The sequence below is a fragment of the Onychomys torridus genome, chromosome 6 (genome assembly GCF_903995425.1).
Source record: "Onychomys torridus chromosome 6, mOncTor1.1, whole genome shotgun sequence".
Taxonomy (NCBI): Eukaryota; Metazoa; Chordata; class Mammalia; order Rodentia; family Cricetidae; genus Onychomys; species Onychomys torridus.
The window spans coordinates 69,813,867-69,837,856 of NC_050448.1; the positions used below are offsets into that span (position 1 = coordinate 69,813,867).

General features: G+C 51.4%; 2 protein-coding genes across 8 annotated transcripts in view; one reads left to right on the forward strand and one right to left on the reverse strand.

Annotated features, from left to right (window-relative positions):
- The window catches only part of Pi4kb (phosphatidylinositol 4-kinase beta), a 33,055-nt gene extending 22,525 nt beyond the window's left edge, over positions 1-10,530 (forward strand). For both annotated transcript variants that reach the window (XM_036190410.1, XM_036190412.1), the window contains 7 exons: positions 36-145; positions 717-821; positions 996-1,119; positions 3,226-3,491; positions 8,197-8,329; positions 8,557-8,677; positions 9,655-10,530. In XM_036190410.1, coding sequence (XP_036046303.1) covers positions 36-145; positions 717-821; positions 996-1,119; positions 3,226-3,491; positions 8,197-8,329; positions 8,557-8,677; positions 9,655-9,836 — 1,041 coding nt within the window. In that variant the 3' untranslated portion in view covers positions 9,837-10,530. The remainder of the gene's footprint in view (positions 1-35; positions 146-716; positions 822-995; positions 1,120-3,225; positions 3,492-8,196; positions 8,330-8,556; positions 8,678-9,654) is intronic.
- Positions 10,531-10,614: 84 nt separating this feature from the next.
- Positions 10,615-19,901, reverse strand: Znf687 (zinc finger protein 687). 6 transcript variants are annotated; one of them, XM_036190404.1, is made up of 10 exons: positions 18,856-18,980; positions 17,535-17,630; positions 14,066-16,173; positions 13,744-13,922; positions 13,238-13,414; positions 12,975-13,137; positions 12,484-12,813; positions 12,287-12,399; positions 11,956-12,100; positions 10,615-11,845 (listed from the first exon to the last, which is right to left on the reverse strand). In XM_036190404.1, exons 3-10 carry the CDS (start codon positions 16,154-16,156, stop codon positions 11,351-11,353), a joined length of 3,693 nt encoding a protein of 1,230 aa, XP_036046297.1. In that variant the 5' UTR covers positions 16,157-16,173; positions 17,535-17,630; positions 18,856-18,980; the 3' UTR covers positions 10,615-11,350. The 6 variants fall into 6 exon arrangements, with proteins under 6 accessions (XP_036046297.1, XP_036046301.1, XP_036046299.1 ...); XM_036190408.1 differs by lacking the exons at positions 17,535-17,630; positions 18,856-18,980 and adding an exon at positions 19,349-19,901; XM_036190406.1 differs by lacking the exons at positions 17,535-17,630; positions 18,856-18,980 and adding an exon at positions 19,063-19,341.
- Positions 19,902-23,990: the final 4,089 nt, after the last annotated feature.

Genomic DNA, 23,990 nt, shown 5'->3' on the forward strand with positions numbered 1-23,990 from the left:
TCTTGTGTTTAGCACTTCTGACCTGCTCTCCCCAGCTCCCTGAAGTGCATACAAACAGCTGTGACAACATCTCCCAGTTCTCGGTGGACAGCATCACCAGCCAGGAGAGCAAGGAGCCTGTGTTCATTGCAGCAGGGGACATCCGGTATGGCCAGATCACATCAGCCTTCATTTAACCTCTCTTCCAGGCTCTGCTTGTCGCTTTATCCCTTCCCTGTGTCTATATTCTTTCTCCTTTATCTCATTATTCTGTCCTTGTCCTCGCGCCACCATATTTGAGGCAGTCAAGGTGCAATAGAGGCATTGCTTGGGCTACTACAAAAAGAAATGATATTTTAAGAGAGTTCCAAAAAGAAGACAGTGCCTCCGAGGACATTTAAGCATCACTTCTCAAAGTTTCACTGGACTAGCATGTGCAAGGCCCTGGGTTCAGTTCCCAGCACCACGAAAAAACCCAAAATCAAGAATCAAAGTGAGATCTCAATATTATATCCTTCACTTTGAGGGGAGAGAGAAGACCTTATTGGACGTGCAGATTCTGGAGTCATACCCTTTCTGAATCAATATTGGGATAAAGGAATGAAGAAAGCCAGGTTCTTTGCATGATCACAAACTACCATGTTAGCAAAATAGTGCTGTTGATTTTGCTTCTAGGAAAAGGCATTGCAGCTCTGAAATAACTCTTCCAAATAAATTGTATATTTTCTTCCTGCTAGACGGCGCCTTTCAGAACAGCTGGCTCACACTCCCACAGCCTTCAAACGAGACCCCGAAGACCCTTCTGCAGTTGCCCTCAAAGAGCCCTGGCAGGAGAAAGTGCGGTGAGGAGGGTAGAGGGTAGAGGGTAGTCTCAGAACTCCTCTCAGAGCTCCAAGGCATCTTCAGGTGCTTACTGCACCCTCTCCAATGCCTGTCCACCTCTAAACACTCCATGAGACTTCCACTGCAGTCTGAGTCCTTACCCTGCCATCACCCTGGGACTTCTTTCTTCATAGGAGGATCAGAGAAGGCTCCCCCTATGGCCATCTTCCCAATTGGCGGCTCCTGTCAGTCATTGTCAAGTGTGGAGATGACCTTCGGCAGGAGCTGCTGGCTTTCCAGGTGTTGAAGCAACTGCAGGTGAGGAAAGGAGACACAAACACACAGGGAAAGGGGCAATGAAAGCCGGGTGCAACCCCAGCGCTCCAGGGACCACACAGGCTTTCCCAGGGAGCTCTCTGCTCAGCACCCTTTCTACCAGGTCTGAATGGGAAAGTCAAACTTAAACTGGCTTGCCTTTCCCCAGAGAAGCACAGCCACATGATGAAGAGCTCTAGGGCGGCCTCTGTTGTTTTTTTCTGGAGCTACATCTGCCCTGTTCTGACCACTGAATGTCAGGATGCCGAGTTTCTTTTTTCTTTTTTTTTTTTTTTTGACTGAGGAGTGTGATTTCACATAGGGTCTCAAGTGGTTCAGGCTAGCCTCGAACCCAGTTCTAGGTGGTCTTGCGCTCTTGATCCTTCTGCCCTCATCTGCCAAGTGCTGCGGTTATATGCGTGCCCCACTGGGCTTTGGGTTTGTCCTTAAAATCAGAACTTCCCAAATGATCTGGGATGGATAGGTTTATTCTGTGCTCAAGTATTTGGGTTTTGTTTTGTCTTTTTTTTTTTTTTTAATTCATTTTTATTTATATGTATGGGTGTTTTCCATGCATGTATGTGTACAGTATCCATAGAGGCCATATGTCAGATCCCCCTGGAACTGGAGTTATAGTTGTGAGAAGCCACATGGGTGGTAGAAACTGAACTCAAATCCTAAGCAAGAGCAGGAAGTGCTCTTAACCCAAGCCACTCTCTAGCCTTTGCTCTGTCTTTTTGAGACAAGTTCTCACTCTGTAGTTCAGGTTTACCTAGAACTCATTATGTAGTCCAGGCTGGCCTTGAATTCATGGCCATCCTCATACCTCTGCTTGAGTAATAAACAGGTGTGAACTGCTGAGCCTGGCTATACTGTGTTGAGATACAATCACCTGGTCTCCCTGGGTTGGTGACCTGCAAGAGGCTTCACCTGTTCAATCCAGTGCTTTGTAGTATTTGTAGTGGTTGGTTGGTTGGTTGGGGTTTTTTTTGTTTTGTTTTTTCTTTTCTTTTTTTGATTTTTTGAGACAAGGGTTCTCTGTGTAGCCCTGGTTGTCCTGGAACTCGCTCTGTAGACCAGGCTGGCCTCAAATTCAGAGATCCACCTGCCTCTGCCTCCCAAATGCTGGGATTACAGGTGTGCACCACCACCGCCTGACTTGTTTGTAACCACTTGTTTGAGGGGTAGAGGTGGTGTGAACTTTGTCCTGGTTCTGGTTGTTTTTAGGAAGGACTCACTTGTAGCCTCAGCCGGATGTTACTTGCTTGGTGCCCTCTGTGCTCTCGGCCAATGTCACCTGTCCTTGTGCCACACCCCACTACTTCTCCCCCAGCTCCCCAACACTAGGGCTACAGTGTGGGACACATGGCTTAAGTACTTGCATTTTTTGTTTTGTTTTTGAGACAGGATCTCATGTAGGTTGACCTCTGACTCTCACTTGTAAACAACATTGGCCTCAAACTCCTGATCCTCCTGCGTCTGCCTTCCACATATTGGAAATACAGGCTTATGCCACTACATCCAGTAGTATTTTCATTTTTATAGTCTATTTTTATTTTATGTGCATCTGTGTTTTGCCTGCATGTCTGGCTGTGTGGAGGGTGTCAGAAGCTCTGGAGCTGAAATTACAGACAGGTGTGAACTGTCATGTGGTTGCTGGGAATTGAACCCAGGTCCTCTGGAAGAGCAGTCGGTGCTCTCAACCATTGAACCATCTCTCCAGCTCCATATTTTCATTTTCTAGAGATGCTTTCTCTGCCCCAACACTCCTTTTGTTGTTGTTATTCAAACTTATATTAACCTGTATGTGTATTTTCCTCACTTTGCCAGGCCCTGGACTTCCTTTTCAAACTTCCTGGTTCTGTTATTTGTGGTTGCATACACCTGTAATCCTAGAATGTGTAAAATGGAGATGGGAATCAGGAATTCAAGGCTAGCCTGGGCTATATGAGTCCCTGTCTCAAAAACCTTCCTGGTTCTTAGTAGGTCAGTGAGTCTTGCTTAATGGTCTTCAAGATACCAAGGGAGAGGTTGAGGAAAAGGAAACTTTATTATTCTCTAATTTGGAGAAAGATGAGCCACTCTTGGTACCTTTGTGTCTCTTCACAGTCCATTTGGGAGCAGGAGCGAGTGCCTCTCTGGATCAAGCCATATAAGATTCTTGTGATCTCAGCCGACAGTGGCATGATTGAACCAGTAGTCAACGCTGTGTCCATCCACCAGGTGAAGAAACAGTCACAGCTCTCCTTGCTCGATTACTTCCTACAGGAACATGGCAGTTATACCACTGAGGCATTCCTCAGTGCCCAGCGCAATTTTGTGCAAAGTTGTGCTGGCTACTGCTTGGTCTGCTACCTATTACAAGTCAAGGACAGGTAAGTGACTTGTGCCCTTCATCCTAATCTTTCACAAGAGTCTTCTCTGTCCCTTCACGTGTAGTTCCTCAGTTGATGAAACATCTTTTTAGGAAAGATTGTTTGTGTGACATTGAGCCGAAGAGGCAGACTGACGAGTGAGTGGAAACGAGGGCAGGAACGGAGGACGTGGGGAAGACTTGAGGGATAGAGAAAGGGTGAGGGAGAACACGGGCAGATGGAGCAGTGAAGGAAAGAAAGATGAGGAAACATTCCATTGGGATCAACCTCGGGTAGCAGGCAATGACACCAGTCCTTCATTATGAGACTGAAGAGTTTGGGGGTTTGTTTTTGTTTTTAGAGAAAGGATCATTTTATGTATCCCTGACTGTCCTGGAACTTGATATGTAGACCAAGCTGGTCTTGAACTCACAGAGATCTTCCTGCCTCTGCCTCCTGAGTGTTGGGATTAAAGGCCTTTGCTACCACAATCAGCAAGAATTTTATTTTGCGGGATAGGAATGATATGTTCTGATCTGTAGATGCCATATGGTGCTGTGGGTAAATAGAAGGTTAGTGTGACTGCGTCCTTAACAAGAAAGCAGAAGATGATGGAGCCTGGCATAAAGGTAGTCAGCGACTGAAAACAGAAAGGAAAGGGTGAGGGAGACTTTGGAGATGAACTTGAAATCCCCAGTCACAAGCTTTCCTTTCTTCTCATTCCAACCTGATTTCCCAAACTTTTGTTTTTTATGTGTGTGGGTGTTTTTCCTGCATGTATGTGTACGCCTAGTGCCAGTGGAGGCCATAAGAGAGCATGGGGTCCTCTGGGACTGGAGTTACAGGTAGCTGTAAGCCAGTGCCCTTAACAGTGAGCCGTCTCTCCCGTCCCGTTTCCAGTCTCTAAGTCTCTCTTGTCCTGCCTGGACTGTCGTTTCTTTCACCCTCACTATCACATGATTTTTCAGAAGCCCATCTTCACGTAGGTGAAGCACTGATAATGGCATGACCTGCGCTCTGCCGTCTTACTATCTCCAGGCAGGTGGTTTGGGGTCTGGGGCCTGAATGCCTCTGTTGGTTGCGGCTCTCCCTGGCAGGTTGGCTCAATGGTTAAAGCTATTGCTTAGTCCCTGGAACCAACTCCAGAGTTGTCATCTGACCTCCACATGCACACCCTGACATGTTCTGTAGCATGTGCACAATACAAATATACACACATGGTAACACAAAGAAATAAATTTTAGAAAGAAATGTGATAGCCTGTGCTTCCAGGGCTTCCAGTGACGTGGCAACCCATTAACATTAGTCAGTCAAGCAGCTTCCCGGAGTCTAGCATTATCTATTTAGTGACTGTAGACCACATATGCCCATGGCATCACTACATTAAGTGAAAACTTTGTGAGTGCTCCCTCATGAGGAAGCCAAGGGTCAGTAGTAGCTTTAGGAGCATTTGGTCATTCTACTCGGGCCTACCAAGCAAGAAGGGCTGTGTGAGAGAGCTGTGGGAGTGTAACCATAAGGATCTTGACAGCAAGCTTCAGACTGTCCTGAGCTTCAGAATTCTGACCCCAGGATTTTGAAGCCTGGGGCTCAGCTACAGGATTAAGTGAGGAACAGGGAAGCTAGCACTAGTTAGACCTCAGGAATTTCATTTTAAAAACTGATATGTCAAAATAATAAAACAGATAATAAATAACACTACCAAAAGAAAATGTTTGGATGAAAGTCTGTCCCTTTGGTGTGGCAGGAAGCTGCTAACCGTTTTTTTCCCCTAATGTACGAGTTTTACCTGCATGTATGTCTGTGCACCACTTGCACAGTGTGCCCAGCAGAGTCAGATAGCATCAGATCCCTTGAGAATAGAGTTAAAGATGGTTGTTAACCACTATGTGGGTGCTGGGAATTGAACCTAGGTCCTCTGGAAGAACCACCAGTGTTCTTCACTGCTGAACCCTCTCTCCAGCCCCTGATAAACTATTCCTAATAACTTCTAAAAGAATGGATGTGAGTTGGTGAAGTAGCTCAGGTTGAAGAATGCTTTGCTTAGCATGCACGATGCTCTAGGTTTGATCTCCCATTTAACACTGGGAGGTAGAGGCAGGAAGTTCAAGATCATCCTAGCTACCTATTTGGGCCAAAATAATAATTTCCATATATTATTTAAATGAATCCAATGTTAAGATTAATTTCCTCCTTTTATTTCTAGAAAATGTTCACTCTGTTATTCCTGCATTAAGATCTTAGTAGGTCTGGAGGGAAATTTGACAAAACCGTCACTTGGGGAAACTGAAAAGAGCATGCATGTCCATTGCACTGGTACACTCAAGAAACTTAGCTCCTTTTGCCAAGTGTGCTCGGGGACTTCTAATAGCATGAATTTCCAACAAGTGGAATTTGTTATGGTCTGAGTTGTTTTTTTTAAGATTTATTTATTTTATTATGTATACAGTATTCTACCTGCATGTGTCCCTGCAGGCCAGAAGAGGGCACCAGACCTCATTACATGTGGTTGCTGGGAATTGAACTCAGGACCTCTGGAAGAGCAGCCAGTGCTCTCCAGCCCTTAAACAAGTTTGTTTTGTTTTTCGAGACAGAGTTTCTCTGTATAGCTTTGTGCCTTTCCTGGAACTGACTTGGTAGACCAGGCTGGCCTCGAACTCACAGAGATCCGCCTGGCTCTGCCTCCCGATTGCTGGGATTAAAGGCATGTGCCACCACCGCCCAGCATGCTCTGAGTTTTAAAAGGTGAAATATGAATTCATTTTTAAATTTATCCCCAAAAATGTCAGTCAAGACATAAGAAAACAGGCCAGGCGGTGGTGGCGCACCCCTTTAATCCCAGCGCTTGGGAGACAGGGCCAGGCAGATCTCTGTGAGTTCGAGGAAAGGCGCACAGGGAAACTCTTATCTTGAGGGGAAAAAAACAAAACAAAACAGGGTTGGCGATTTAGCTCAGTGGTAGAGCACTTGATCCTCAGCTCCAAAAACAAACAAACAAACAAACAAACAAACACCTTCATTTAAAAAGGAGCCCTAAGGCAGCTTTCCAGGTGGAAGCCATCCTGGTAGTTAACCCTGGCCTTGGGACACTGGGGCCTGGGGGTGGTGTCGTTTGCTCTGGCTCTCTAGATTGTGTGGTCATGCACTTTGCCAATGCTTTCCACAGCAGGAAGGACTCAGGTGGGTCTTGCTCTTTGCGCTCTCCTCTTTCAGCCAGCCTGACCAACTCAGACAAGATGGCCCTCAGATGGGCATGAGTGAGTGCTCAGCCTAACAGAGCTTCTGTTGATAGTGAAAAGGCTGGTTATGCAGAATAGGCCAGACTTCACATGCTTAGCATGCTAATTGTTCTTCCTAGCCATTAATGTGGGACTCACAAAGGCCTGGGATTTACCCCTTAACTCTTCTTCCCCACAGCTGGCCTTAGGAGAAGGTTCTCCTAAGATTCTTTACGTAAGCGACCCCACATTGTTGTATACTTGCCTTCTCAGCCAGACATGGTGGCTCATTTGTAGAACTCTTAGCGCTTGGGATGCTGAGGCGGGGCCGCCAGGAGTTTGAGGCTGACTTGGGCCACAACAGTAAGTTCCAGACCAGCCTAGGCTGCAGTGTAATGTTTCTTTAGAAAAAAAAGTGGGGGTGGGAGAGACTGTTCAGTCCATGAAGTTATTGCTATAAAATCTAGAGGACCGGAGTTCAATCCCCAGAACCCACACTAAAAAGCTGGGTGTATGGCACAAGCCGCTCTAGGAATTCCAGTATTTAGGATGCAGAGGCAGGTGGATCTCTAAAGTCTGAGGTCAGTTTAGTGAGTACAGACCAGCCAGGCAGGGGCTACGTAGGAAGACCCTGTCTCTCAAAAAAAAAAAAAAAAAAAAAAGTAGATAGTTTCTAAGGAACAATGCCTTAGGTTGACCTCTGGCCTCCACATGAGTGTATATCCACATGAACATGGATACACACAAATACAAATAAGTTTTACTCCGTCTGCTTGCTTCTTATTGGTGTTCTGTACTGATAGGGCTTTGGTTCTACAGTGGTAGGATTAAAAATTAAAATAATCCCAGCACTCAGGAGGCAGAAGCAGGCGACTCTGTAGTTTGAAGCCAATTTGGTCTACCTAGTACCAGACCAGCTGGGACTACATAGTGAGACTGTCTCAAAAATAAAACAGGTAAATTGATGCTGAATGAGGGCTTCCCCTATTTAGACAGCTAGCTACTAGAGACATCTGTGTTTACTACTAAGTTAAGCTCAAGTTTGGGGTAGTAGAAGTATAATTTTTGGTAAATTGGCATGTATTGCAGTCTGGCTTCAAACTCTTTGTATTTGAGGATGACCCTAAAGTGAGGCTCCTCCAGCCTCCACCTCCTAAGTGCTAGAATTACAGCCAGTTGCCATTATTCACATCAGTTTATGTTGTTAGGGACAAAGCTAGGAACCTCAACTTCCTGCATGATAGGCAAGCACTCTACCAACAAAGCTACATCCTCAGCCCTCTGATAATCTTTATTTTTATTAAGCTGATAATTGAATTTCATACCCAGTTTTTCTTTGTAGTTCTGACTTCCTTTTTGTTGCTAGCTTTAGGTCCTAGGAAATTGACCCAGACTTGTAAGCAACAGGAAACATGGCTGGGGCCTCCCATCCCATATGGTGAGGCCAGTGTTGCAGCTTGAGAGCTACCTAAGCCAAACTTATTGCTGCCTCCTCCTCCCCTCCCCAGACACAATGGGAACATCCTTCTGGACGCAGAGGGCCACATCATCCACATCGACTTTGGCTTCATCCTCTCCAGCTCACCCCGAAACCTGGGCTTCGAGACATCAGCCTTTAAGCTGACCACTGAGTTTGTGGATGTGAGTCAAAAGAGGTGCTTCCAGGGGTCACTGTGTTCTTCCTGAGAGGAAGAGCTGATGGGCTCCCCCAAATCAGGAAGGAACAGAACAGAAATGGCAGTAAGTCAGTTTGAGGCAGGATTTCCTGGGAGCTTTCTTGTGAAAATAGTGAAATCTACCATGATTGCCTTAAGGAAGTTCTGGGAGGCCCACCAGAATTCCTGTACACACTCTCGACTCACTTTCAGGTAATGGGCGGCCTGAACGGCGACATGTTCAATTACTACAAGATGCTCATGCTGCAAGGGCTGATTGCTGCTCGCAAGCATATGGACAAGGTGGTGCAGATTGTGGAGATCATGCAGCAAGGTGCGGCTGGGGGAGGCCTGGGCTGCCTCAGGTTGAATTGCCTAGAACTTAGAACTTTTAGGAAGTTGAGCCCACCTCAAGACTCAGGTTGGGGAGGGTTTCTCAGGAGGTTTCCATTTCCCCTTTAGAACACTCTTCTTCACTGGGGGGGGGGGGGGGGGGGTACGCAAGAGGAAAGGAACAGCAGGAAGCTGTTAGGGTACCCTCATGGGGGAGACACCCATCTTTAGCAGGCTGGTCTTTCCAGTCTCTTCCTCTGCTAATTCTAGTGCTTCTACCCACTTTTCTCTGGTCACACTTGACCTGGCTGCCCTGGCCTCAGCCACCACCACTTCACGCCACCTTCCTTCTCCTGCTACCCCGTCCCTGCTCTGAACTGAGTTCCTCCTTCTCTCACCTCTTGGCTTTCACTCTGCTGCTTCCCCAGTCACTTACACAGGATTCCCCACCCCCTGAAAAAACAACAACAAATGACTTCCAGACATTTACCCCACCTAAGCTGCCAGTCTCCTCCCCATCCTTGCCCGTACCCCACAGGTTGCCGCCGTTGCTCAGGAGCATCTCTCTCTGGCCCCGTGGTGACGGTGGCCCAGGTCATCTGTGAGTGTCAGACCTAGCATAGGCAGAGGCCTGCAACCAGATAAGTGCAGGGCCCATTCATTCCCAGAGTTTTTTCCCAGCCTCCCCTCTGGGCCCTAAGACTTCCCTGCAATGCTTACTGGGGGATACTGTGGGCTTGCTTTTCCCTGTTCTGCCCACATACTTGCACATAGAGAACTAAGGATTATGGGATGAGGATGGACTGAAGGCCCCCAGTTGCTTTTCTCTGCACAAGCAGAGTTGCTGTACACCACCAGGGATCCCTGTGGTGGGGAGGGAAGGGGTACTTTATATACTTCTAGCGCTGTTCCCTTTGGTTACTATTAGCCTGCCTTCCTAATTGTCCACGAGACTTAATTACCACTGCTTCCCCCCAGGTTCTCAGCTTCCTTGCTTCCATGGCTCCAGTACCATTCGCAACCTCAAAGAGAGGTTCCACATGAGCATGACTGAGGAGCAGCTCCAGCTGCTGGTGGAGCAGATGGTAGATGGCAGCATGAGGTCCATCACCACCAAACTCTACGATGGCTTCCAGTACCTCACCAATGGCATCATGTGACACCCTTCTTGGGCCTAGAAGTGGTGGGACTGAAGGCACCCTCCCTAGGAGGACCTTTGCCTAAGAAACCCCAAATCACAAAACCCTACCTACCTAACCACCTACCCAAGGGAAATGGAAGGCAAGAAATACAAAGGATCATGTGGTAACCATGAGAGCTTGCCAGAGGGTAGGAGAGCCAACTGTGGGGTCCAGACTTGCTGGGGCTTCCCCACCTCCTGCTGTGTCAGTGTTACCGCCTGGCAGACTCCAGGACTCACTGCCTCCAGAGAAGAGGTGATCACGAACGAGGAGGATGGGGGCCTTCTTCCCCTCTCCAGAGTCTCAGAGGTTCTTTCTACAAACTGGCGTGTTTTCCCTGGGTCCAAGCAAGATGGGAGGAGTGGGTTCCTGGTACCTAGGATGTAATCCTATGTTTGACCATGCTGCTGCCCAACTCTGTCCCCTCCCAGGGGCTAACCCCTAGCCCACATTCCCCCTGGCAGGTGGGTTCTGCCGGCAGGGTCCTGTACTTGCTGAGGTTCCCCATCATGGGGTTAAGGAAGGGAATTGCCACAATCCTTCTAATACATTGAGGGTATTGGCCTAGCCACGGGGAATTTCTTACCCTGATCCTTTCCTCATACCCAGGGAAATAGCTCTCAATTTTTTTATTTTTAATTTTTGTTTGAAATAAAGTCCTTAGTTAGCCATCTGTGTCTTGTCTGAGTTGATTCTGGGGGTGGGTGGAAGGGGCTAAATCCAGCATACAAAAGGCACCAGACACACAAGATGAAGATTACTTTTTCCATCTGTCTTGGTCAATACTGCCTCTTCCCTGAGAAGGGCTTCCCCAGTTTTGACTCAGCCCCCCATCAGTACACATTGTCCAACTCACATAAAAGAAAAGCCTGAATGGGGATTAAACCACAAGCAGTTTTAATGGTCTGGTTTTCTCCCTCGGTCCTCCCACTGTTAGTATTATTACTACAAGAATAAAGGATTCCTGAGAGCCTGTCTTCTCCTCTCCCTGGACCCCATTTGACAGGACTCATCCCCACCAACCCCCACCCCTAGACTTCTGGGGAAAAGACAAGTGGAAGGCACTGCAGGGATGGGGCGGGGGTGTGAGTGCCAATGAGTGTTAAGAGGAGGGATACTAGGGCAGAACCCAGCGCAGAGGAATCTGGCAGAGGGATAGAAGCTAGACCCTGTCCATCCTTCTGTCTCCCCTGTGCCTGTGTCTAGCAGGCTTCCCAAGGTCCTGCCCCCCCCCCACCCAGTTACACACTGGGGGTCTGCAGCAGGAACATTAGTGTTGGATTCAGAAAGAAAGGGAGCTCACTTAAGTAGGACCCAGGGACCAAACCCAAGAGGAAAGGGGGTGCAAGTCACTAGAATCCTCAAAAGCCTTCCCCTCAGGCAGAAAGAGAAGAATCAAACAAAATAAATGTTACAATTCCCAGCCCAGGGAGGTGAAGCAGCAGTGAACCCCAAGTTCCAGGGAAGAGGTTAGCCAGCCCTGGGCCTGGGACCTAGCTGTCCCCACAGCCTCCCTGCCGGGCCCTGATGAACGCCATACCATGTGTGCGGAAATGGGTCTTGAGATTCAGAGGACTATCACAGCTCTTGCCACAGACCTTACAAGTCAGAGGGCCTCCAGAAGCACGCAAAGGTGAATCTCCACCCTCTGGGTCAGAGCGAAATGGAGGCGCCTCGTCCTCCCCATCCCCCACCCCCAGGGCACTGGCTTTACCCGCAGCGCGCCTCTTCTTGTGACTAATGAACCGGTGGCGGCTCAAGGAGCCGGGGGAAGCGAAGCACAAGCCACAGTCGAGGCACTGCTGCGTGCCACCATCCACCCTCAGCCCCAGCACAACGCTCTGTTCGGCTGAGCCACTGCTCCTATAGCGCAGAGGTCCGTGGCCTGCTGACCCAGAGCCACCCCTCAGGGACTTGGCTGGCGGCGTTGTACTGTCAGGCTCCTCACTGCAGGAGTCAGAAGACTGGCGGCGTTTCCGTCCTGGCCCCTGGAGAAAAGTGGAAGAAACCGGGCCTCACCACCACCCTGGCTTCCTGAGACCAGGGTCTCACTAGTTCCTCACTCCCACGACCTAACATGAGGAGGGCCTCTTCTTACCTGGGCTCTGCCACCAGAGCCTCGCACCAGGGTGCCTCCTCTGCCAGAAGGGGACTGGGTCCCAAGGGGCAAGCCATGCCGGACTTGGACATGCTTCTCCAGGATCAGGCGACTACTGAAGGTGCGCTTTCCCTCTGTGCAATACCTAGCAGAGGTAAGGGGGCAGGGTGGCACCAGAGACCAAGACCCACAGCTCCTGAGAGAAGGCAGGCTGCCAGAGCAGAGGGAGGCCTCAACCTCCAGATCCCTCAAGCAGGAAGCAGGTGAACAGGTACTCTGGGAGTAAGGCTCATCTACCAGGTAGGAAGAGGGGATGATGAGTAAGGGTTACCTGCATGGGTAAACTCTCTTGATTCCCTCATGGTTGACCCTGACATGGCGCCTCAGGCTTGGGGCAGAGCAGAAGGAGCGCTCACACAGGCGACAGGGGAACTTTTTCACTGACTAGAGAGCAAGGGTGGGAAATCTCACTCCCAGGCCACCCCAGGCTACCCTCCAGCCTACCTTTCCAGAGGAGACCTGGCTCACCTTGCCATGCTCCTTCTTCATGTGGGTCACATACTCGTCCCGCTCAGGAAACCAGGAATGACAAAGGCCACAGGTCCAGCCCCCAGGTCCCCCACCCCCACCTTTGATGCCTTTGCTTCCCAGGTCCCGTCGGGGTCGTTTGGTTGGGCGGGGAGGCTCAGGGGAGCTAGGCAGCTCCTCTTCGGAGGATGAGGAGGATTCCTCAGTAGCAGGGGCTGTCTCTGCCCGAGACACAGCTAGCTCCTCAGGCTCAGTCTTGGGGGTCAGAAGGGCACCTCCAGCCCCTTTCCCAACTGCCTCCTCCCCCAAGCGTCCAGACTGGTGAGTGTTCTATAAGAGGAAGACAAGAGGAGAGGCTGCTGGAGGAGAGCCTGGCTTTGCCGAAAGTCCTCACTGCTCCCTGCTCCCCACTGCCAGAGGCTCATGTGACCCTAGCTCAGGTCAACACAGCTAGCTAAGCACCCCGTTCCTAGCCCTTTGCTCCTCTGTACCTTGAGATGTTCCAGCATGGTCCTTTTCTGGGCAAAAAGCAGAGGACAAGATGGACACTTAAAGACACTGACACGCTGGGGCAGCAGGTGCTGGTCGAAGTGTGAGGAGAGAAGCGGCTGGTGAGTGAAGACGGTGTCACACATGGCACACTTATAGATCAGCCTGTGGTGGCAGAAAGGTCAGGGTGAACCATCACGATGGGCTAGCAGGGCCCTACCCGGCAGCCCACCCCCACTTCTTCCGTCCCCTCCCCAGGTCTCACTTGGCTTGCTGGGTGAGGAAGCTGGGATGCTGGGAGTAGAGGTGGGCATGGGCACTGGGCGCAGACTTGAAGGCCATGGGGCAGATGGGGCACTTGTGGAAAACTTCGCAGTGTGACGCCTGTATGTGGGATTTGATGGAGTTCACACCCCCAAACACCACTGCACAGCTGGGGCACCTTGGAGAGGAAGGGGAGGTACTGCAGTGAGGTCGGGCGTCTCCAGCACCCCAACTCACTCTTGAAGACTAGGTAGATGTTAAAGGAAATCAACAAAGGAGCACAAGCAAGGCAGAGGAAGGAGGAGGCCCAACTGTCCCCAAGAGTGGCCTGAGGAGCCCTGCTCTCCACTGCTCTCACAGTACGTGACTTGATGCAGGGTATGACTGTGCGTCAACACAACAGAGCGGAGGGAGAAGAAAAACGATGGTTCTCCTGGAGAAGCCATCTGAAAGGTTGCTGCTAAGAAAGAGAGCCTTAAGTTCTATGGGAGGATGAGTCTGAGGCACCTGTATCCTACACGGCGCGAGAAGTGCAGACAGGCCTCTCGAAGATGGGTCTGAAAATTGGCTTGTAGAAAGTTGCCCCCACACTCAGGACAGACGTGGGGGGGCCGGTTCTTATGTGTGCGCTGGTGGGCACTGAAGCTGCAACGATTGGGGAGCATCATGGGGCAGGACGGGCACACCTGTCAAGTGGTCAAACAAGGTTAGGTTGATGAGGAGCGCCCTGTACCCCATGACTTTGCCTAAGCAAGCTCCCAGTACCTTCCTGGAATTTAACTCCAGAGTGTCTGGCTGTCCCTTCCCCAGGAGAAATGAGACAACTCACATTGCTGGTAGACCCAAGCGCAGGAGGGCCCAGCTGCTGGAAGTGGGCTGCCATGCCAGCCTTGTCCCGGCACTGCTCCTTGCACTCCAGACAGCGGAAGCACGTGTAAACAGAGGCAGTAGGGGGGGTGGGTGGTTCTGTCGGGAGTGGTAGCACAGGGGCTTCAGTGGCAACTGTCGTAAGAGCAGAGGAGGTGACAGCTCCCTCCCCCTTGCCCAAGACAGGCAAGGCCAGAGGTCCAGGAACAGGTGGGACAGCCACAGGCAGCAGGGGAGTGATGTCCGGCTGTCCCACCATCTGGTCAAGGGCTACAGGCCTCATGACCAAATGTGAGCATTGCATGACAAGCCCCTTGTCCTTGTGCTCACGGGCATGAAGGAGTAGGCTACACTTGTTGAAGAAGACCAGGCGACGGGCACAGTGGTTACAGGTGACCTCTATACGCATGCTTCTACGATCATAGTGCCGGGCCAGGCTCTTTTCCAGTGAAAAGGCATCCCCACACTCAAGGCAACGGTAGCCTGTTGGAGGCAGGGCCAGCCCAGCCTCAGCTGGTGGACTCAGGTTCGGTCTATAAGCAGGCAGCAGATTCTTGCTGTTGAGGATCTTGTTGAAGGCTTCTACCAGGCTGGACTGGGTCCGAGAGATCACTGAGCCACCTGCTGTACCTGGCGCAGTAACGGGCTTAGAAGGCTGGACCATCACCACAGAGGCACCGTTTACCTTCTGTCCCCCAAGGCCTAACCCTGTCCGCACCTCAGCCTTGGGCAGAGTTTGGGGTACCAGACCTAACACACTCTTAGCCATAGTCTTAGGGCTGGTGGTATTTCCGCCTGGTAGAACCACAGCTTTGCGGGCAACACTAGCTGCCATTAGCATGGCAGTACTGGCATTCTGGATGGTAGCCACAGGCAACACTGTACCTTTCAGCCTTGTACCATCACCCAACTGGACACTCACCACCTTTGGACCCTCAGGGGTTGGAGTTACAGGAGACAGTTTCAGGAAGCTAGCCTCAGCCAGGAAAGCCCCCTCAGCCAAAGGGACAGGGGGGTCAGGTTCTGAGGGAACCCGGGTGACGGTTCTTGTGATATTCCCACAGGACGTTTTAACAGTCTTGATCCGCACTTTGAGGGGCCTAGAAGAGCTGGAGGAGGCAGGGGAGTCATTACTGTCCTCGTCTGCGGCCTCAGCCCCACTAGAGGGGCTCTGGGGACTTCTCGGGGGAGACTTGTCCCCTGTTCCCTCATCTTCTTCCTTCAGAGGGTTACAGCTGGATGCCTTTTCGGGGGAAGCAGGAGGACTCTGGTGCCCTGGAGACTGCTTGAAGGACATTCCAGCCACTTGGGGAGGTGAGGCACTGGCAGGGATGCCTGCTGCCTCGGGGCTGGAACCTGAGCTTCTCTGAGTTTGGCCCTGGGAATGGAGTGGGCTGCAGCTTTCCTGTTTCAAGGCCCCTTCTGGCAGGAGAGAACTAGGAGGCAGCAGGATTGAGCCATTTTCTGGAGCCAGCTCAAAAGGAGTGGAGAAATCTCGAGGTGAGGAAGGTTCAGGAGGTAGGGGATCTGGGTGCTCCCCTGGCTCAGACCCAAAGTGAGCAAAGAGGTCCAAGGGTGTTTTGCCTTCTAGAGTTTTTTCTTTCCAGGCATCTCCATTGGCAGGAGCTGGAGAATGGGGCGTTTCTGAGAGGGATGGCTCAGGACCCCCAAATCCATTCTGTATCAGACAAGATCCCACAGGTCCTTCCTTAGTTACACCCCCAGCCTTGGTCTCTTCTCCTGAATCCCCAGTCAGGGTCTCAGACTGCTCTGGACACACTGTGTTCTTGACAATAACACTGACTGTGGAAGTATCTGGCGGTTGTGGAAGGCCATGTTCAGAGACCTCGGCTGGACTCTCAGGGTCATCCTTAATAGTTGCTGTTGCTGCTCTGTCTTCAGAATCACCTCCTATACTGGGTTCTGCCTTCCCTTGGCCTCCTGGTCCCTCGTTTTCTTCTGGCCCAGAGTGAATGGCTTCATTTGCATCAATGTCAGGGATGTCAAAAGCAGCAAGGAGGTCATCAAAATCAGGGGTCTTCATGTCCCCCATAGCGACAGGTCCCAGACCTACAAAAACAGTAAGAGTGAGGAGAAACTGGGATGTCTGAAATAGAGACCTTAAACCCCCCTCTCTCAGTAACTCTGTATTTATCCCCTCCAACTTGGTAATCTCCACCATATTGAATGGTGAATCCTAGAGAGCTGTTTGAGGCATTCAGTGTACCAAACCCTAAAATCAGGATAGTGAGAAAACACCAGGTAGTGCCAGCATAAAAATCCAGAGAAAACAGGAGATTCTCAGAAATACAAAGAGTAATAGAAGTTAAGGTTCTCAGCCAGCATCTCAGCTGAAACCGGATCAACCGTCCCTGTGCCAGGCACAGGACCAATTAACCAGTAGGAATATTAAGAAGGATGACAGACACAATGCCTAGGTTTCCGGGCTTATTTGTGTTAGCATGGGATCACTTCATACTCCTCATGGACATGAACTGGGGTCCACAGAGATCTGAAAGGCCCTCACACAAAGAAGCAGTGATGAAAGCTGGGACTTCAATTGCTCTCCCTCAGCTTTATCACTGCTGTTCAAGCAAGTTACTTCACTGCCTTACTTCTGCTGTTTCAAAGAAGGGACAAGTAATCTACTTATCAAAGTTCTTCTAGAAACATAAAAGTGTATGCATGAGTGTCAAATCCAGAATACAATTGATTATTGCAGCTGGGCCAAATTAAGGACACGTGAGGTCGGGGAGAAGCTGGCTGCACTGGGAAGGGATACTACGGCTAGAGTCAGATAGGTGTCGAGGTCATCTGAAGTCACATATGAAAGACCTGGAGCCACTCCTGGCACCTGGAGCTCTAGCAGGTCAACAGGGAGAAACAGATTCAAGGGAAGAAAGAATAAGACACAAAGAGGCAAAGAAAGGGAGGGCAGAGTCACAAGGGCCCCAGCTGACTCCTTCACAAACACCTGCTGCTTGCTCACCTACCTTCCTTCCCCAGAGTGTCTTCCCTCTGCCTCCACCTTGCTCTCTCGGGGTTAAGGCCCCAGGGTACAACAAGCTGATCCACACCGTGGTCACAAAGGGGGAGCTCCTCCTTCCCACTGTCATTTAACTCGGAGCACCTCACCTTGTCTACCTCCTAATTCAAACTCCATCTTCTTGGGCAACAGTTGCCTAGGAAGTCTCCCCCAATCTTAATCGGGCCCAGCAGGGATGGGGGGGGGGGTTAAGTCCCACAAGATTTATGTGTCACTAAAGCAACAAGGAGGCCAGCTCAGTGACTGCGAGACCCAAGCTCTACCCTCCTTCGGTTCTTAAGTACAAGTATTCTGTAGGAAGAAGCAACGGAGAGAGGACAAATTCGCTCCCCTTCACACGTCCCCTGCCCAGGATGCAAGCCATTCCCAGGGCCAATTCTCTCACCTCTTTCCAGCCTTCAGACTGTAACTGGAGATAGTCCCAGCAGGTGGCGGCTGGCACTGCACGGACCAAGGTGGGGGTGGGGGACAAGGGTACCAACTAGAGGAAGAAAGGGGAGTCCTCCTTGCACTTAATTTTTTTTTTTACCCCCTCACTTAATTCTGCACAGGGTTTAACAAAGCCCTTAGTTCTTCCCAGATGAATCGCCAGGTCCCTCTTCAATTTGGCTCCCTCAAGTCGGGAGTCCTGGGCTACCTTCCCACTCAAGCTCCCAGCAGAGTGGGTCGGCGAGTACAAACCAAAGGGGACTGAGAAAACACCTGCGAGTTGGCCTCTCCCAACCACCTCCCTCTGGCGTGCAAGTGACTTGGAGGTCATCCGATAGCCACCTGGAGCAGACAGTGGGCCAAACAGAGAGGCTTAGGGCTGCTGAAGATCCTCCACTCAGCCGCCAGGCCTCGGGAGCTGCCATCTCCCTACCCTCTGTTCCCTCTGTTCCCCAAAAGCAAAAAGAAGGGAAGGGGCCTAACAGGAAGAGAGCGAACACACCCGGGTCGGGCGGGGGCTCCACTGCCCTTTGCCCAAGGCCTGCTGCGCCAAGCCAAGCCAAGCCGAGGGGCCAGGGCCCGGCCGGGGGCGATTAGGTTGCGGCCAAGCTGGGCAGCGGGCGACATGAAGTCCCTGACATCTGCCAGGTACTGGCGCGGGAAGCAAGCCCGGGGTTTCGGGTAGGGGACGAGAAGTACATTAAAAAACTGGAGGGTAAACTGAGGCGAGCGGTGCTTCTTTTCACTTCCACCGGCTAAGAACCCACGGGCAGGAGGGCCTCAGCCAGGCCAGGCCCCTGAGGATCCGCGGCCGGCGCCGCACGTCGGGGGCCAGGGCTCCCCGGCCGTGGGGAGTGGCCCGAGGGGAGTGGAGACACACGAGGGGGCGGTCCCTGCGTGGCTCCGAGCCCTGCGGCCGGGTCAGACCCAACTCGCACCCGGTCCCCTTGCCCTGGGCGCACCGCGCAGCCGGCCCGGGCTCCGACCCCCGGGGGCTCCCGACCCCCGAGCCCCTCCCGAGAGAGGGACTGCAAGGCGCGCGGCGGGCTCGAGGCGCCGGCGTGAGTCCCGCCGGGGCCCGGACGCGGACCCGCACCCGGTCGGGATGCAGGCTCCGCTCGGGCTGGGCCCAGCTCCCCCGCCCCCACCGCCCGGCACGGACACCATTTTAGGTCGCGACATCCCGCAGCCTCCGGTCGTCCCCCGGCCGCGCTCCGGCTGCCTCTCGGTCTAGGAGAGCCAGGACTTCGGGGTCCCGGGCCCCCCTCCCACGTTACCGGGCTAGGGGCAGTGCTTTCAACAGATTGGAGTTCCCACCAGCGGTCCTCCGGGCCGTAGGCGGCGACCCCGCCGGGCAGGCTGCCGCCCCAGGGGGGCGGCGCGCAGACGGGGGTAGTTGGCCAAGTGGGGGAGGGGCGGGGGCATCTACCCGCCCCCCCCGGGGGGCGGGGCCGAGGGCGGGTATCTGTGGCGCGCACGCTTACTTGTTCCGATCCTAGGGCGGGCTGAGACCCCCGGCCTCCAGCCGGGTCCAGCCGCCACCGCTGCAGCCGTCGCCGCCGCCCTCCCCGCGGCCGCCGCTACTTCCTGCTTCTCTCCTCTTCGGCCTCCCCTCTCCCTCGGCTCCCTCCGCGCTCCTGGTCCGGGCTGCCCGCTTTCATACTCGCCATTGGCCAATGGCCCCGTCGTTCAGCCCTGAGCCCCGCCCAGCCCCGCACGGGGTTGGCCCTCCGGACCGCGCTCGGAACTGGCCCCTCATAGTCCTCTCACCGCGATTGGACGAAGGGCCTGGGCCCTGCGGAGAAGCCTCTCCCCATTGGCTGCTCCGGAGTCCACCTGCCCCATCTGCGTAGCTCGAAAGCCATTGGCCGCCGCCGCTGTCGCTTAGCGAGAAGCCTGCCCGAGTCTCGGCTTTGGGACGCCGCGAGGGGCGGCTAGCCCAGAAGCGTGGCCGTCCCCTCTCGAAGCCGGACGCTGCGCCGCCCCATGTATGCAAACTTAGGAGCTCCTGCTGTGTGGCAGCGCGCCGGAGGGAGTCTCGTCGGCTTCGTGTGGGAACCTGGGAGCTTTTTAGGTGCCCGTGTCGTCTCCTCAGGCTGAGCCGCGGTCTCGGGGATGCGGTGCAGGGGTCTCAAAATGGGGCGCCGCCCCCAAACATTACGTCATCGGGGTGGCCGGTCCCTCGCCATCCTCGCAGTGTCTCTAGTGGCTTTATAATCCGGATGGATGCGGTTCTCGGCGTGGGTCAGCCTCCGGGCGCACGCAGCACGCACAGCTCCTCCCTCTGCGGGAGAGCCGGCCGGGCCGTGGGATTCAGAATGTGGAAGAAACCGGAACCCGGGACCTGGGACCCGAGACGCGCTGCGGACCGGAAGTGGGGGAGGTGACGTGGGGAGTGCTGGCGTGGCCTGGGCCACATCCAAAGAGCTTCAGGTAGAATGCCGATAGGCCTCCACGCGAGCGGAGGGGGAGCCGCCCTCGACTTCCCATTTAAGAGAGCTCCTTTTCCCCGCCCCGGCACGAGCTGGCGTGCCTGCTCCGCTTGAGCTTTCCCGCGCTTTGCGGCCCCGCCCCCGGGGGCGGGGCGAGGGGTGGAGCTGCTGGGGAGATGAGTCGCCTTGACACTCTCCCATCTGCACGCTTTCGCGGGATCCATCTGCAGGCCCAGTGTGCCACCTGGCGCACACTCTGCAGCCTGGCCGCGCGCCGCCGCCGCCCACCGCGAACACAGCCGCTCCGAGCAAGGGTTTTGTAAGATTGTGTGTTATTTTCACTCTTTGCGGGGTTGGGAGTGGAACCCGGGGCTCCACTCATTCCGAGCAAGCTACCCACCAACTTAGCACCGTGTCGAGTTTTTTTGTTTTGTTTTGTTTTAGCGGTACCGAGGAATGAACCTAGAGAGTCGCACATGCTACTAGGCAAGTGCACTAACACTGAATCTACACCCTGTCTCTCACTTTTTGAGTCAGGGTTTTCACCAAGGTTGTCCTGCCTGCCTAGTGACTGGGGCTACACTGCTGCGCCACCAGGCCCAGAGTTTGGTAAGGCTTTTAAAAGGAGACTATTACCCGACCTTGAGCCTCATAGCATTAGTCCCAGAATTCTCAGGCGCCTCCTGGGAGCTGTTTGTGATTATCAGGGCTGCAGCGCCCAAGTGTGACTTCGAGCTTCTGGATGGGAATCTTGGAACCACCACATTCCACAAGATGGCATCAGGCAAATCGGTCTACCTCCCTGAACCTATTGTCTTGTGAATAAAATGGTAATTATAATACCCACCTGCCAAGATGATTTTTGCAAGAATGGAAAGCTGAGAATGCAGAAGTACTATTTATAAAATGGTAACAAGCGGATGAACGCAGCCTCCGCCTCACCTTCCATCTTTCTCTGCAGGTGCCACAGCTCACAACACTCTCCTCTAGACAGCTAATTGAGAGTTCCTTACTGGAGCGCTAAAGATAGGTATTTTAGAAACCTGGGATGGCGGCTCATGCTTGTAATCCCAGCACTTGGGCAGTGGAGGCAGGATCATCAAATTCAGAGATACCCTTGGCTACATAGGGAGTCTGATACCAGCCTGGAATACATGAGACTCTTGAGTCCAACAGGAAAAAAACAGTCCCCTACTGGATGTAACCAACCCGCATTCTATTTCCACATCCTCTTCTGGGTCTCCCTATAGGTTTAATAATTACTATTCACATACATATATTATAATTAGAATTTTATGTCAACTCATTTAATCTTTACCATGACTCTAGAGGAAAGTATTATGATGTCTATTTTATTGAGAGGGAACAAGCACAGGCAGGCTAGATTAACTGACTTACACAAAGTCAAAAACAGTGGAATTAAAATTTTGAGAGTCCAGAAGGTAAGTGCTGAATTGCAGATTCCTTTTACCAAGAGAGTTCTGGGTAGAAGTTTGTTCTCCAATTAGATGTGATAGTCATGTGTTTAGGGAATATTTTTCAAACTATGTGCAGTGGTAGAAATCTTGTAATCCCAACACCTGGGAGGTGAAGGCAGGAGGAGCAAGAGTTCAAGGCCAACCTCAGCTACATAGTGAGTTCCAGAGTGTATTAGTCACTTTCTGTGGCTGTGGTGAAACACTCCGATCATGACAACTTACAGGGAGTTTATTTAGGCTTATAGTTCTAGAGAGTTAGCAGATGATAGCAGCGAGTGGCAGGCACAAAGTACAGGAACTGAGAGCTCACATCTTTTTTTAAATTATTAAATATGTTTATTTAAAAAAATTTTCCAATTTACATACCAACCCCAGTTCCCCCTCCCGCCTCCTCACCTCCCTCCCACTCTACCCCCATCCTCTCCTCAGAGTGGGTAAGGCCTCCCATGGTAGTCAACAAAGTCTGGCATACCAAGTTGAAGGAGAGCCTAGCCCCTCCCCATTGTATTAAGGCTGAGCAAGGTATCCCACCACAGGGAATGGGCTCCAAAAAGCCAGTTCATACACCTGTGACAAGTCCTGGTCCTGCTGCCAGGGACCCCACAAACAGATCAAGTCACATAGCTGTCACCCACATTCAGCGGGCCTAGTTCGGTCCCATGTAGGTTCCTGAGCCAGTCTAGATTCAGTGAGCTCCAACTAGCACCGGTCAGCTAGAGAGCTCACATCTTGAACTGCAGGCAGGAAGCAGAGAGAGAACTGGCAATGGTGTGAGTCTTTTAAACCCTCAAAGCCTTCCCCCAGTGACATACTTCGTCCAGCAAGACCACACTTCCTGAACCTCTGAAACATCTCCATCAACTGGGGATCAGATATTCAAGTGCCTGAGACTTACATGAGACCCTATGACCAACTGAGAAAGAGAGAGAGGAGAAAAATATTTTAATTCAGCTAATACTTCTTAAGCACCATCTGTGAGTTAAGCACTATTTAGGACACTAGAGATACAGCAGTGAACACGGTAGACAAGGGTCCCTGCTGTATTGGGGCTAGAGAGATGGCTCAGCAGTTAGGATCACTGGCTACCTTTGCACAAGACCAAGTTCCGTTTCCAGCACCCACATGGAGGCTCACAACTGTCTGCAAGCCCAATCCCAGAGGTTCTGACACCCTTTTCTGGCCTCCATAGGCACTGCACGTGTGGTACACAGATACACATGCAGGCAGAACATCCATAAACATAAGATGAAAGGAAAAAAAAATAGAGCCCTGGCGTGACCTGGGTATTCTTACAAATCTGAGGTCCAAATACTGAGACAAGCAGGCTCACTTGAACCCAGTTGTCCTGTCCAGCCTGGTCAAAACAGTGAGATCCTGTCACTGAAATAGGTAAAATATATAGAAGCATATTAGAAATATTTGCCAGAAGAGAAAGGGGTGGGTGACACAGCAGTGAGCATGAGTTTCCTTTAAATGCCTATTGTCATTCATAATTGAAAAAAACATTCTGAAAAGTCTGCCGACTATATAGTCCAGCTCTGTGAGATTCTAGATAGGGCAAGACAGCGGGCACAGCAATAGACCAGTGGTCCCAAGGGCTCAGGTGGAGGGAAGGATGACGAGGTTGTGCACAGGGGAATTGATGGCATTTGAACTTCTGTAAGACACTGTACTAATGGACACATGACATTCTGCATTTGTCAAAATCCGTAGATTGGACACAAAGGGTGAAGCTAAATGTAAATTCATTAGTTAATTCTAGTTAATAATAATGCATTGATATGTGGGGCTGGAGAGATGGCTCAGTGGTTAAAAGCACTGGCTGCTCTTCCAGAGGAATCAGGCTTAATTCACAACACCCACATCACAATTGTCTGTAACTCCAGTTTAAGGGGATCTGACACCCTCACAGACATTCATGCAAGTAAAACACCAGTGCACATAATATAATAAATCATAATTTATCAATATGATTGATCAGTTGAAAGAAATGTACAATGATTCAAGATAAGGGAAGTTGATGAGAGGGAATATATGGATACTATCTGCATTTTTTGCCCATTTTTTTCTATAAACTTAAACATCGATAAGTATTAAAAAACAAAATTTCAACCAGGCATGGTGGTGCACACCTTTAATCCCAGAAGTAGAGGCAGATGAAGGTTTCTCTGGGTTTGAAACCAGCTGGCCTATAGAGCAAGTTCCAGGATGGCCAAGACTATACAGAGAAACCCTGTCTCAATAAAGCATTGAAAAAAAATTTCAAAACCAAGAACTCTTCAAAAACAAAAACAAAATTTCAAAGCATGAGAGGAAGCCAGGAAGTGTGCTAGGGATGTACTTTTAGATGGGTTAGATGAATGAAGGCTTTTCTAATAAGATTGCAATTAATTGGTCCCAGAAGAGCCCACTGACTATGCAGCTATCTGGGTCAAGAACATTCTAGAAAGGAGGTATAAAGGTTCTTAGGTGGGAGTGTGAAACAGGTCAGCAGATGGGAGG

Coding starts and splice junctions, on each gene's coding strand:
- Znf687 (XM_036190408.1), bottom strand. CDS start 16,156: ATGGGGGACATGAAGACCCCTGATTTTGATGACCTCCTTGCTGCTTTT. Junction 13,415..13,743: donor TCGCGCCGTGTAGGATACAG/GTGCCTCAGACT, acceptor TTCCTCTCCAAG/GTGCCCCAGCTGTGCAGTGG. Junction 12,400..12,483: donor TGAAGAAGGAGCATGGCAAG/GTGAGCCAGGTC, acceptor CTTGCTCTCTAG/TCAGTGAAAAAGTTCCCCTG.